The 14744-nt window shown below is 34.4% G+C and overlaps 1 protein-coding gene across 2 annotated transcripts; it reads right to left on the reverse strand.

The window, feature by feature from the left end:
* LOC107629928 (sulfite reductase [ferredoxin], chloroplastic) lies at positions 2110-7275 on the reverse strand. Of its 2 annotated transcripts, none has more exons than XM_021118337.1 (9): positions 7181-7275; positions 5989-6232; positions 4664-5443; positions 4281-4577; positions 3681-3878; positions 3299-3433; positions 3090-3206; positions 2820-2978; positions 2110-2687 (listed from the first exon to the last, which is right to left on the reverse strand). In XM_021118337.1, exons 2-9 carry the CDS (start codon positions 6160-6162, stop codon positions 2481-2483), a joined length of 2067 nt encoding a protein of 688 aa, XP_020973996.1. In that variant the 5' UTR covers positions 6163-6232; positions 7181-7275; the 3' UTR covers positions 2110-2480. The 2 variants fall into 2 exon arrangements, with proteins under 2 accessions (XP_020973996.1, XP_016188363.1); XM_016332877.2 differs by having other exon boundaries at positions 5989-6164; positions 7181-7273.

A 14744-nucleotide genomic window follows, 5' to 3' on the forward strand; every position in this document is an offset into this window, starting at 1 on the left:
GAAACTCAACCCTACGTTATTAAAACCTCAGAATCTTAACAACCCATAATAGAATACTAATTCTCAAGGGTTCTGGAACGAAAATGCTTACCGTAACTAAGGAAGAACAACTGAATCAGACAACAGCAGCTCCGGCGGTGACTCTGTTAATTTTATTTTTTTATTTAACTTTTGCATTTGTTTAAGGATCCCCACTTTACTTTCTCTCTCACTTTAAACTAGATTTTTTTTTTTACTTAGTGAAGAAAAGAGTGGAGACAAACATTTTAGTTATTTTGTACTTTGTATTTTCCAAGTATACATTTCTATATAGTTTTTTTGTTGATATTTTGTTTAGATTTCCAACTTGGATCATAAACTTTACCACTTAGTATATTAAGCTTTTAACTGAAATGTCTTACTTGCATGATAGGTGGTTGATGAAACAATTTTTTCATTGACTGGAGGATTTTGATTATATACAAGAAATGTATGTAACAACAGGGTTGTATTGAATTTCTATGGTATTTAGATTTTGATTCATAGAAGAAATATAGTTTCAATTCGAGTCATATCGGTCTTCTTCATCATTTGCAAGTAGTCCACCGAGTAGGTGTCATCAAGTTCTACTTCAAAAAATCGGGTTCTCTTGGACAACCAATCTCATTTAAGGACTCACCTGAACGGGAAGACACTGATGTTGAAGTTAAAGTTGATGAAGAAGGAGGAGATACTATCAATGTTGCAACCTCGCTTCATTTTCGCTTTCTGAGCTCAATTGCGGTTCCTTGGCATCTCCATATGGTTCACCGTTCTTCTTCATAAGATCGTATGCGCTTCTGTTGCGTGGTGAAATTTGAATGTTACCATAAAAAACGAAAGGAAATACTCTGATGATCTTATTAAGAGTTCAATTGGTTATGCTTTACATGCTATTGCAAGTCTCAAAGCAACTTCCTTTATCCTTGTTCAATAATAAGTGTATTTGTATTCTTAAAAGCTAAATTGGAAATTATGATTTTTTTACTTCAAGAAAATTGCATCCCTAAATCAGAACTTGTGGTGAAATGTTTGTGGATGGAGCAAATCACACTTTGTTTATTAGCATGTATTGTATTTTGGCTCCTTTGCTTTTTGTGTTTTGGTTCTACCATACCAACTAGCTACTTTTAATTTGTTGTGGAGGATATATGTATTTCTGATGTTAACTTCTTTCAGTGGACTAATATTTTGTAGTATATTTGTAGTATATAACTGAATATTATCCGTGTGATGACTATTCTTTTTTGGTGATACTATTGCATTGTTTCGTAAGAACAGATGCTAGAAACTTATTTTCGAATATCATTTTACATAATCTTCTTATGACAGGAAGTTAGACATTTTTCTAGAGCAAATAAATTTATGTGGTGAAAAAAAGCTTTTGTGGTCCAGTGCATTTGCACCTGCCAAACGTAGTAAATATTGTATTTGGAAGCGGAGGCATAGCTGAAGTGCACTTGGTTCGACTTTCGAAATTGGTTATAACTCAGTGAAGAATGAACTCATTGTGTGTGTGAGTGCATGACCAAAAAGATTCTTACACTATCAATCAATAAGGTTGTGGAGGTCGTCTAACAAAACAAACCTCGTTGTGAAAAAAGAAAGGGAAAAGGATTAATTTAATTATATATTTTTCAAACAAAATTATTCCTAAAAATAAATGGCATTGTATTGTGATGTAGGCAGAGCAAAACTGCAAAAGCCAGCAAGGCAGGGAAGCTAATAAAAATCAGCCTCCAATTTGTTGAACATTATTTGCTTATGGCAAAGTAGAGACAAAACTTAACTAACTTGAATTGATGACTTGATCAGCTCACTCGTCTACTTAGACATTGTCTACTTAAACAAATGTCTAAGTTCGAATTATGTATGTGGCCAATACATTAGCCAACTTATCTCTTTATATACATAGTACACAATTAGTTTGGATTGTAATTAGCGATTATGGCAATGAGAACAAAAAACACTTTAGTATACAATTTTCCTTCATGTCAAATATTTCACTAAGAATTTCTTTACACTATCCTAGATCAAGGGAAGGTAATGAATCCCCCCATGTTATCATACGGTTTGAGACACATGATCATATTCAGTTAATAATCTCCGTGTAGTGTAAACTAAGCATGTTATTACAATGAACACAATGAGCTTGAGTGAAGCTAAAGATTGAACAAACTATCTCACCTAGAAAAGACAAATGTGAACAAGAAAAGAGTTGTCTACAACCCAAAATTTGATACAAAAACTTATTGTATTTATGGAAGGCAAAGCATACAATAAAGATGATGCATCCAAAGTTTCTACATCAAAAGCTTTTTACCGTCGAAATTAATCAAAATCCAAACATGAATTTCATCCAGCCCTAGGGTTACCACCATTACAGCAGAGTAACAATCAGTCACCTGTCCACCATTCGCAAAATTGCACACGTCTTTCCTTGGCCAGGTTAGTCGACAAGCTCATTCACTTTTTCCGTTTTGGTTAGAAGCAACAAAATTGCGGATAACTTCCATGGCCAACTGATGAGCAGTCTTATTTTGAAGCTTTGCTAACCCATCCATTGCTTCGTACGTCTCCTTGTCGGCGAAGAGCCTAAGGTTGTATCGTGTTGGTGCCACTACTGGACCTTCCCATTTCTCGACATATTCTTTAAGCTTCTCAAATCCCTAGACAAAGAAAATGGTCACTTTGGCTAAACCCTACCTCTAAGCATAATAATCATTTGAAGATTAAAACAAAAGAAAACAAAAAAAAAAGTGCAAAGATGCAAACAGAAAGAGCACAATTTCAAAACTCACGATGCGGGCAGTGAAGTTGCCAAATGATTCTTTAGACTGGCGCTTTTGCTTCCAATAATAAAACAAAGGCTCCAAAACTTTTTCAAGGTCATGAACCTTCACCTTGTCCATGAAACTTTGAGCTAATGATGTTTGATTCTTGTTTCCTCCAAGCCAAATCTGTACCAGAAACGGGAAGAAAAACAGAGGTTAACAATGTTAACACGCTTACTTAATATGATAGTGTTTGCAAATTTCTGAAAGCCGTGATTGAAACCCTAAGTAGCATACCTGATAGCTGTTTGGACCATCACCAACCAGTCCAAGTTCGGCCATGTATGGCCTAGCACAACCATTAGGGCAGCCAGTTACCCTTACAACCACAGACTCGTTATACTTCAGACCAACCTGCACCCCACAGTCAAAGATCGTTAAATTACAATAACGCATACTATTTGGAGATCTTGATGAAAAAATATGACTTTCATTTGCCGCAATACCTTCTCAAACATGGTTCGAATCCGCTTAAGAATGTCTGGTATCCCTCGTTCAGCTTCAGTAATTGCCAGTGGACATAGTGGGAAAGCAGGGCATGCCATTGCCGTTAGATTGAGGGGGTCTACAAATCTAGGTTGCTGTACATGGAAAAACAGGTCATTATAGGCCAATAATGGAAAAATATATAAACTGGAAAACAGGAAGGAGACCAGATAAAGGAAAAGATAAAATGAAGAAATTTAAAGAGTATCCCATACCCTACTAATTATTAATTATGACCTCAAATGAATCGCAAGGTATAGTTCTTAAGCAATGTCAAATGGGATGTGTTTGCTAACAAATTTAGTTCAACAAAGAAAACAATAAGCTGTAGACAAATCTCACCAGAAGACCAACTTGAGCAAGAGTTGTTGTGATGGGACGCTTCCATGCAGCACGTATATCAGTCAAGATGATGTTCTGATTTGGAGTGATCCGGACATTCAAATTATACTTCTCAATAATCTCTCTGAGTGTTTTCTTCATCTTTCCACCAATGCGACCGTTATCAACATGAAGACCATAAAATAAACTACCATCACCCTGGAAGATGGCAGCAAATAAGGTCATGTTGCATAATGGAATGGAACTATATTCAAGCCAAAGATGTATCACCAAAGAATGAGTCAACTAAAGATTGTTTAACCACATGAAAAGAAGACATGGCTGTGTGAGAAAGAATTTATATACATATCTACAACTAAAGGAGGCAAGTAAAAAAAATCTACAAAGCACCATTTTTATCTGAAACAATTGTGTTTGTTACAAGATGCGATGCACAAAAGAAAACAAACTTCCATTGTATCTGCATCAGGTATTGGATCCATAACATAATTAAGAATGCCAAAATACTGTCCACCATGTGCATCAGCAAGCTATAATATGCAGCATACCTACACGCATACATAAAGATATCAATATTAGTCATTCATCTAGAGACTTAACCTGTTCATGCCACCCAAGATAACTTTTGAATTCCCACTCTGGCAATTTTCGGAAAGGTTCAAATTTCTTGCCATAATATTGCTCGACAGCACTTCTAAACTTTTCAATGCCCCAAGAGCTGATCAAATATTTCATTCTACTGTACTTGCGGTCATCTCTTCTCCCATTTTCCCGTTGTGTAACAACAATTGCTTTCACTGCATACAAAATATCCTCTTTTGGTACATAACCCAATGGTTCAGCCAAGCGGGGGAAGGTGGTCTCCAACCTGTGTGTTCTTCCCATTCCACCACCAACCTGCATGAGAAAAAGATGCCATGCCAGTTAGAACAATGGCAGGTAAACATTCATTTAAGTATAACTGCTTTTTAAATCCAACTTACATATATGTTGAACCCTTGAGGTTCCCCATCATCATCAGTAACAACAACAACACCAATGTCATTTGTAAGAATATCCACCGAGTTATCAGTAGGCACGGTAACTGCAATTTTGAATTTCCTTGGCAAGAACTGAGTCCCATAGATTGGCTCAGGTGAATCTGGGAAGTTCGTGCCATGAGAATTGTCATTTCGTGCCTGAACTACTTCAGGAGGTTCTGATGTCACAAACTTTTCCCCGTCGACCCAAATATCATAATAGAATCCAGACTGAGGAGTCAGAAGTGCAGCTATGTTTTCCGCAGTTTGTTGAGCAAAGAGATAATCTTTTCTCAAAATTGGAGCAGCAGGAGCAAGGACATTTCTATTTAGGTCACCACATGCTCCAAGAGTCGAGCCCATATTATGGATAATGGTACTCATTACTGTTTTAAGGTTCTTCTTGAGCACACCATGGAGCTGAAATGTTTGTCTGGTGGTCAAACGAAGCGTACCAATTCCAAACTGATCAGCAAGATCATCCATGGTCAAGTAGAGTTGGTTTGGAACTTTCCCACAAGGGTTCTTCGTACGCAGCATAAACGAGTAGGATCTTGTACCACGCTCGTCTCTGTTGTACTGCTGATAACTACCATGAAACTTGATCAATTGTGTGGCTGCTTCATTGATGTTAGGGGTATCCGTTAACAGATCCTCATTAAGAGGATACCTTATGAAATTACTTTGTTCTTTGAATATCTCAACTTTGCTTCGCTTCTCAGTGGCAGTTTCAGGCTTCCCCGACTATAAACAAGTTACAAGCACAACAAGTACAGAATCTGATCACGACAATATTCCACAATCCATAGTCTAATAAACCAGATTAATCGAATGATCCTTTGTTTCTTCTTCCTAATATTGCCTATTACATGTTTTTTCAGTTGAAGTAACTATGTTCATCAAAACGACTTCGGTTACAATCTTACAAAGTAATAGAATTTCACAACAACAAAAGAAAAAAAGGAGCAAAATGATTGACCAATCTCGAACATATTAAACAAGATACTAATAATCCCATACCAAAAAAGCAGCAATAAATTGGGAATTGATTAGCTGAAACCTCCAGCTCTCCAAACATTAATTATATTTTAAAAAGAATCAAGTAAAAGAAAGCTAGATTCACCACAAATGCTACAGCTTTTTTTAATTTAAAAAAAAATTCATTGCCCATAATTTCTCAAGTTCCAGACTGCAACAGTATAGCAAAAATGATTCTTTTGAAAAAAAATATAGTAAACTGAAAGAAAAAAGAGGAACAGGTAAAGTAAAGCAAGGTATGAGAAACAAACCGTGGAAACAGCACGTATGAGGGAGAAAGAGCGAGCGGGAGAAGGGAGAGTGAGGGCATTGCGAGTGAGAGAAGAAGCATAAGCAGGCCTCAATCCATGGAAGGTGGGAATCTGAGACCTGTGGTGGTCATTGAGAGCCACCGAGGTTGCAGCTCCTTGAAACGCCGTTGTCATCACTCAAAACGAAGAAGGGAGAATCAGCAGAACGAAAAGGAAAGAGGAGGTAATAGTCTTGAACAAGGTTCTGAAAATCGGACCAGTCATTGAACCCTTTTATAAACTAGTTCACTGGTCCAACCAGTTCAACCATGGTTCAATCGAAAAACATTTTATAATAAATAAATTATAAATAAACAGAATAAAAACATAATTATAATTTAATGTAAATCTTAAAATATCTTCCAAATTAAAAAGTATTACATCAACTAAAATGTTATGAATTCATCCAAATACAAACTCAAAAAGTGAAATAACAAAATTATAACAAATGCTTCTTGATCGATACTATCTTTTATAACTAAAAATATATATAAATTATCAATCAGACACAAATTATACAAGGGAGTCGTGAACTGAACAAAGACAAGAACAATTATATATTTATAACACAACAAGGTGACAAATTAACAAATTATAGCAAATTATAATAAAAAGAATGTGAACATGAACTAAAAATACAAGAACAAGACAATTAAAACACAGCAACAAATTGAGAAATATCTGAAAATCACCATTGCTGAAAATAATAATTTGATACGTGTATGCTCAAAGAATCAAAGGCTAAGCTTCGATACACATAGTGGTAGCTACCATCACTGGGAAAGTGAAGACCCCCGAACGAAAGGTTAATCACAGCTTAAAACAAAATTCACAATCCCCTCAAGTTGAAGCAGCAAGCAACTTGAAAAGGAAAGCACCAAAAACCAACTTCCAAATAAAAGATTCAGATCACCAATTCCAACAAGAAATAAAACCAAATTCCAAAAACAAAGAGATCTAAAACAGTGATGATTGGAGGAAAAAAACCACCAAAAATCACCTTCAAATAATAGACCATCACAGTAAAAAAAAGGACAACAGAACAACATCATAACAGAATCAACAAGAACATGATCAACGACCCTAAACCACAGTAATGACAACATAACAATCATAAACCATTAAAACAATCATCACAGTAAAAAGTACCTACCAGGGTACAGAGGTGAGAGAGCACGATGGAGGGCTGGAAGCGGCAAAACTGGAAAAGAGTTGGCCTGGAGCAGAGGAGGGAGGAGCACGGCGGAACTGGAGCAGAGGAGGGAGGAGCGCGGCGGAACTGGAGCAGAGGAGGCCTGGACGGAGGAACGACGCGAGACAAATTGCGACGGAGGAACAACGGCTGTGCGACGGAGGAAGGACGCGAGACGAGCACAGACGAGGCGCAGTGGGGACGGCGGCTTCGAGCAGATGCGACGATGGCGGTGACGCGGCGGTGGCTGGACGGAGCAGAACGGCAGAAGAGAAGATTTTGCTTTGCTGAGGAAATGAGGGTCGAAGGAAATGCTGAGAAGGTGCGATTGTCGAATGAGGAAGAAAATCGGACGGCGGCAGTCCTTGCGGCGGTGGTGGAGAAGGTAGGGTTTCAGGGTTTTCCTTTCTTTGATTTGTTTCAGAGTTTCCTTTATGGAAAGGAAGCACTCAATTAGTTGGTGTTGCGAGTCTCATATATTATTCCATGCGTGAAAAAAAGTTGAAGCCAAATTTGGTTTTGTCCTCTGCGTTGTGTTTGTGCGGTTGTGCCTCTCACAAAAACTTTTTTAGGGGGATTCAGACATTCAGTCGTTTTAATATTCAATCACGTGCACACTTCATTGCGTAACCTATCTTTTCGTTATGCTAAATAATAAAAATTAATGATTTTTTCTCACATTATTATTTATTTTATTTTATAACACGAAATAATACATAAAAATGTTAGTGTTGCAAGTGTGAGGAGTGTTGAAGTTAGTCCCACATCAAAGAAAGCATGGAAGAATGAGGAGTTTATAAGATGAGAGACCCATTAACTTGACACCTTAAGGTTTTGAGTTGGATGTGGTGTCGTGGTCCGGGCGGCGTGTCCCGCGGTGTTTTGCGGCGGTGTGATGGACGAATACTCGTGGTGGTGGAGGAGCTAGAAAGAGGGGGAGTTGATGCTTGATGTGAGGCTCACACTTGAGGGGGAGATTGTTAGTGTTGCAAGTGTGAGGAGTGTTGAAGTTAGTCCCACATCAAAGAAAGCATGGAAGAATGAGGAGTTTATAAGATGAGAGACCCATTAACTTGACACCTTAAGGTTTTGAGTTGGATGTGGTGTCTTCTCATCTTATGTTCTCTCACTTGATTCCTCCCCGAATTTTCCCCGGTTGTCGAGAGCTCCCCACGGTTGGCCCAACAAAAAATATATAAAGTTTTTTATTAAATAAAAATATATATAATAATTATCACTATAAATATTTTACAAAGTTATAATTAAAATTAAATTTTAATAATTTTTAATGTTATAAATATTAAAAATAATTAGTATTTGTCTTAATTAATTTAGATTAGTTGAGTAGTTATTTCACTAGTTTATTTAAGCAAGTATTAGAGTTTCGAATATTGTCTTATATATATAATAACTCAGCAAACCCTTAATAAATAGAATTCTAATCGATAGTAGATTAGTTCTCAACCTGCTTAATTAAAAAATATCATGAAAAAAATAGTACTTTTCTTTAAACTAGAATAATTTCTCATTAATAGCAATACTTATAAAGATTTGTCTTTGTTAAAATTTATCTGTAATAATTTTATTTATTGACATCATATTCATTATTGAAGTCAAAACAATATGATCAACGAATGTTACCTATTAAAATTTTATATTTTATCACATAATTTTCAAATGACTACTCTATTGTATAATATGATGTACAAAATAATTTTTTATTTTAAAATTAATTATGATTAGTGAGATAAAATTTAAAATAATTTGTTATTTTCTTACACAAATTTAAATTTGAATTCATCTCATCTTTTTTTAATTTCAATAATAAAAATAAATTAGTTAGGTGCAAAATATTTAGTATTTAATAATTTCAATAATTTAAATTTTAATGACAAAAAATTAGATTAGAAATTAATTATAACTTAATAATCGATAATATGTATATTATTATAGTATATAAATAATAATATCTAATGTATAATTTATTGAGAATTGATTTATTGTCTAAAATTTTTTATAAACTTTGTAATATATAAAAATAATAATCTCAATTTTTATTATTATTTAAGAAATTATTCATAATTTTTTTATTATATAATTATCTTAATTAATAAATTTTATTGTTGCTTTTTTACCAAAAGAATCATGTTTATATTATTTATATTTTTTCAATATTAATAAGTAAATAGGTATTTATACTATTATATTTATTGTCTTAGATAATAGCTTAAATTATTTATTTCGTATGTTAAATAATATAAATTATATTTTGTATACTAAATTCATTAATTTACCCATATAAGAGGAGAAAAATTATGAAATAAATTATATATTATAAAAATTAATTTACAAAAAATAAAAAATTATTTATCATATATAATAATCCTTGATATATGTAGTAGTGTCATGTATATATTAAAAGTATTTCGCATGCTGCACGGTTCTTCTTTGAAGAAGAAGAATAGAAGATGAATGAGCTGAGCTCATTTTATTTAAATGAAACGGTTGGGCCTACGGGCCCGGTTTGGGTCCGGCTCGACTGGTTCAGTCCGTTCGGTCCAACTTTGGGCCAAATTTTTTAAAATTGGTATCAAAATTCTCGTTTTGAAGAGCTCTATCCTATTTTGATATTAGGTTTACATTTTTAATTTTTCTAATTAAAATTCGATTTATTGACTAATTATTTACCGATTTTAGCGAGGTTTACAATATTTTATATTAGCTTTAACTAACTACATTGTCTATATTAATTAATTCTATTAAGAGATTGATTTTCACTTTTNNNNTAATGGAATATTTTTTTATTTATAATTTAAAACTTTAGTAATTGAAAAATAATGAGAATTTTATATGGTTTAATTTGAATATTGAGATTTTGAACTTTATTTTATGAATGACTGATGAGGGCCAAACGTCGGTTCAGAATTTTCTCAAAAGGAATTGCTTTGTCGATAGTATAGTTCCAAACCAGCAAATGACCCTTATCAAAGTTTAGAAAGATGTGTCACAATTCAAATCAATAAAAAACAGGAGTTTTAATTCTCGAGTCGTTTTTCTACGGAATTGCAGTCGGGTGTGCGTATCGTTGGCTATGAGAGAAAGAAAGAGAATTTTGATGACAATTAACAAGAATTGAAATAACAAGAAATTAAAGAGCAATTAGTTAAACATCAAAGGAAATTAAACTAAAAGCAATTAAAACAAAGAAAAGGAAGTTCAAATGGCCAAAAGGCTTGGCAAGAGTTGAGAGTCAAAGATCACTATCCTAGTCACTGACCACAAATATGACAATTATGAAGAGTTAATTCTACTTAGTCAACCCCTAACATTGGAGGTAAGTCAAGTAGTAGGTATAATCAATGTTCTGAAAACCGGTTCGAACCGACTGATCGAACCGGTCGAACCACGAACCGATCACAATGACGGTTCGGGAAATCATCAAAACCGTGAAATATGAAAACCAAAATTGAACCGATGAACCGGCCGGTAACCGGTCGGTCAAACCGAACCGTGATCCGGCCGATTTTTGGGCTGGGCACAAAACGCTGCCGTTTCAACGAATGAAACCCTAAATCAATGTTCTGAATCCCTATTCCCTAATTGTTGTTGCCTTCAGCCCTTCACAATTCTTCTCATCGAGCAAGGTTCTGAGAAGTGAGAACGCCATCGAACGCCATCACAGTCTCACACGGTCATACGGGTTCGGTGTCGAGCAGTCACCTCTGTCGCCGGCGTCACACAGTCACCTCCGTCGAGCTGTCTCGCAGTCACCTCCGTCGAGCTGTCACCTCCGTCGCGCAGTCACCTCCGTCGCGCAGTCACCTCCTTCGACCAGTGACCTCCGTCGCGCAGCAGCCGTCGATCGTTGGAGCTTGGAACGGCCACCTCCATCGCGCAGCAGGCGTCATCCCTTGAAGGTGCTCCACCACTGGTCAGTTCACTCGGTGTCGCTGTCTCCCAAGTCCCACTCTCCCTATTGTTGTATTGCATGTTCTGTCGAGCTTCCAGAATCCAGAGTTCCAGGTAACTTTTTTTTTAGTTATGAAGTTATGATTGTTTGATTGAATCATTGAATAACTGTTGCATGATGAACTCTGATACTCTGATAACTGTTGCCTCACTCTCACTCTCCCTGTTGCATGTTCTGTTGAAGCCGTGAAGGTGCCTTCGCTGTCTCCCACTCTTCCTGTTTTATTTTTCTTTGAACTGTGTATTGTGAAACTGTGAACTGATTCAACATTCAACTGATTGGAGGGAGCTAAACTGTACTGTGATTATTGATTAGTGATTACTGAAACTGAACTGTGATTCAACATGATGAACACCGAAACTGTATTGGATTGTATTGTTATTGCTCTGTTGTGTCTGTTCTGAAACTGATTAGTGATTTTCTGAATGTGAAATCAATCAAAGAAATTGATTTTGTGTTGTCGAAATTATTGCTAAAATGGGTTTGTTACTCTGCTGCTGCTGTTTTTTAATTTATGAGTATACTGTTTTTTAATTTTTGTTGATAGATTTATTTATTTCAGAGTTTAGGGTGATTATTTGTTGCTGTGTTTTAATTTTAAACCAAATTGATGCTTTCAAAAAATTAACAAACAGCATATGTCCCATGTTATTGATTTAGAGCAAGGAAATCATGAAGATGATGCTGTTGTTTGAGGTCTTGGGAGTGCTGTTGATGATGGTAGTGTATTTCTCTTATGCAGAAGACAGTGGTTCAAGCCACTCTCATTTCTAATATTTTTTACTTCATTCTTTAACTGCAAAATTTGGTTTCTGATGCTTTTTAATACTAAATTTGATTGATTCTGTGGATATTTAGACACCCTTTTATTTATGATTCATGGAATTGAGAATTGGATTGTTTGGTACTGCTCTATCTGTATACTAGTTCTATGTCTTAGTGTTGAGTTTCACAAATATTCTTAATACTTACAGCTGTGGTTTTCTTCTTGAATGAAATTTTATTTTTCCAAATGAAATCATAGAGGATTAGGATTGTGGATTTTTTAATTGAGTAATGAATGTAAAGCTGAAGATGAGATGACAAAAGTGCTTGGAAACATATATTTTAAGAGAGTTTAAAATTTTTTTTTGAGTTTATAAATTGATAAGATCATATAGTTTTAGTGTGTTTATATATATTTTATTTATTATTTCATTATAAAACGGTTTTTTTGGTTCAACCACGGTCGAACCGGTTGAACCTAAAAACCAGTGAATCAGTAGCCAGAACGGTTTGATGACCGGTTCGATTTTCAGAACTTTGGGTATAATTGATCTCAATTCACAAATCCTAACCAACTCACTAATTAGATTGAGTGAAAAGATGGAGTTAGTGAAAATCAAATTAACTAACAACCCTAAATTACCAATCAATATTGGATATCAATGACTCAAGGTCACCTAAGTACTCAATCCCATTCCAAGAATGCAAAATCCTACTCTAAAACTAAGAAGACATTTTGTCAAACACTTGGAATGCATAAAAGTAAAATATGGTAAATTACAAGAATTATAAAATCTATAACTACCAAAGCAAGAAATCAATATCAACAGCTTAAACAAGCACATATAAACATGAAAATATCAAATTGTATTAATAGAAAATCAAAATTCACAAGGTTCATCAAATAACAAAATGGAAGAAAGCAAACTAACACCAAAGTCTAAGAGAAAACTATAATTAAACAAGACTAACACTTAAACTAATAAGGAATTATGTAAAACCTAAGGGATTCTAGAGAGAAGTTAGAGCTTCTCTCTCTAGAATCCCACTAAACTTCAACAAACAATGTGTAAAATGGTAAATGTATGAGTGTGTATTCATCCTCCATCATCTTGGCACCAAAAAAATTTTAGAATATGACAAATATGGAGGTAAAAACGGTGTTTTGTTGGAATATTGATATTTGAAATGTGTTATAATATTATAGATGTATAAAAAAGAGTGTTCAACACGTATCTTGTATGTTGCCAGGATATTGACACGTGTCCAACACGCACCCTGCGTATTGACAGGATGATGACACGTGTCCAACACGCATCCTGCGTGTTGCCAGAGTGATGGCACGTGTCCAACACGCATCCTGCATGTTACAACACGTACCCTGCGTATTGACTCTCCACCTGCAAAATTCACCCACCTATAATTACACCAAATAACCCCATTTTAAAAAAAAAATACCAATATTTTTTTCATATAAAAAAATAGCCGCAATTGAGGGCCTTTTGGAAGCCCGAAACGAGAAAACATGTGTTTCGTTAATCTAGGCACGTGGAGGTTTTCTGCTCACACGGAAAATGCTCGCGCATGCGAGAGAATACTTTTCACGCGAGAAATTCACACACGTGAGAAAAACTCGCCCACGTGAGATTGATTGAATTTTGGGTCGAAGACTGTGATTGATTGAATTTGGGCCGGAGGCCATTATTTGATGAGTTCTTGATAAGCTTGGTGGTATTGATATGTTGTGATATGTTATCGAGATTGAAATATTGCAAATGAGATATGAAATTGGATTGCGAAAACTGATTGATTTTTATTTTTACAAGGAATGATACAAATTGATCATGGTAGTAGTTAAGAATGAAACAGATGGTTAGAGAATGAATTCATAAAACAAGTAATGATCACAGTTGTAAAATGAACTTTTTTTATATATATCTTTTTATGACTATTTTAAAAATCTTTTAATAAGACTGTGTCTGTAGGTTTTCAACCCGGCCCCTATAGCCTTATCTTTTTCAGGAAAACGAATGAGAAGCCTACGAAGATTTTTTTTGAGTATTTCAGTTGTGCTGTATCTGTTTTAATATCTTAGTTATTATTTTGTCTCACTATTATTATTATATTTGTAAAGAGTGATATACGAGTTATAATGATATATATATGAAGTGTTTGATGAATTTTTATGTGTATATTTGTAAAAAGAATGAAAAAGTACTTTCCATTTTTTTACAGAAAAAGTAATACGATTTTCAGTTAAAGACTTCTATTTGTTATCTATATATAAAAATTGTCGTAATATCTTTGTTATCAGAGTGGCGCAGCTAGAAATATAATATTCTGGTAGTAACAGTATTACATATATTATAGAGTACGACAAACTTTTAATAGGCGGTATTAAATCTAAACAAAGAATTTTTAAATAAAAATATACTTTTTTGCAATAAAACACAAAATATTATTTAAACATTCTAAAGAGTAAAACAACAAAAAAAAAAAAATGAGGAGTGTTAAATAATAAATGAAAACTTAAAATTATAGGTAAGCAAATTAAAATCATGATGTGATTTGCAGGAAAAATTCACGTTATTCATACAATCGCGTAATTGAAAAATCAAATTACAATAAAAAATTAAGTTTAATATAATAATAGCAAAATTTTAAAGCTAATGTAAAACATTATTGTTTTCATGGAAAAAAACTTATTAATAATTTAAATTAACGTTAGCATATATTAATATAATAGCAATAGGTTCACTATGTTAGGCTAAATAAATTGAAACAAAAATG

This window comes from Arachis ipaensis, chromosome B03, assembly GCF_000816755.2.
Source record: "Arachis ipaensis cultivar K30076 chromosome B03, Araip1.1, whole genome shotgun sequence".
Lineage (NCBI taxonomy): Eukaryota > Viridiplantae > Streptophyta > Magnoliopsida > Fabales > Fabaceae > Arachis > Arachis ipaensis.

Bases quoted from the DNA above. Each gene is read 5' to 3' on its own strand.
- LOC107629928 (XM_021118337.1), bottom strand. From the start codon at position 6,162: ATGACAACGGCGTTTCAAGGAGCTGCAACCTCGGTGGCTCTCAATGAC. The intron at 4,578-4,663 runs GTAAGTTGGATT...TTTCTCATGCAG, and splicing joins CTCAAGGGTTCAACATATAT to GTTGGTGGTGGAATGGGAAG. The intron at 3,879-4,280 runs GTTAAGTCTCTA...GCCATCTTCCAG, and splicing joins ATCTTGGGTGGCATGAACAG to GGTGATGGTAGTTTATTTTA.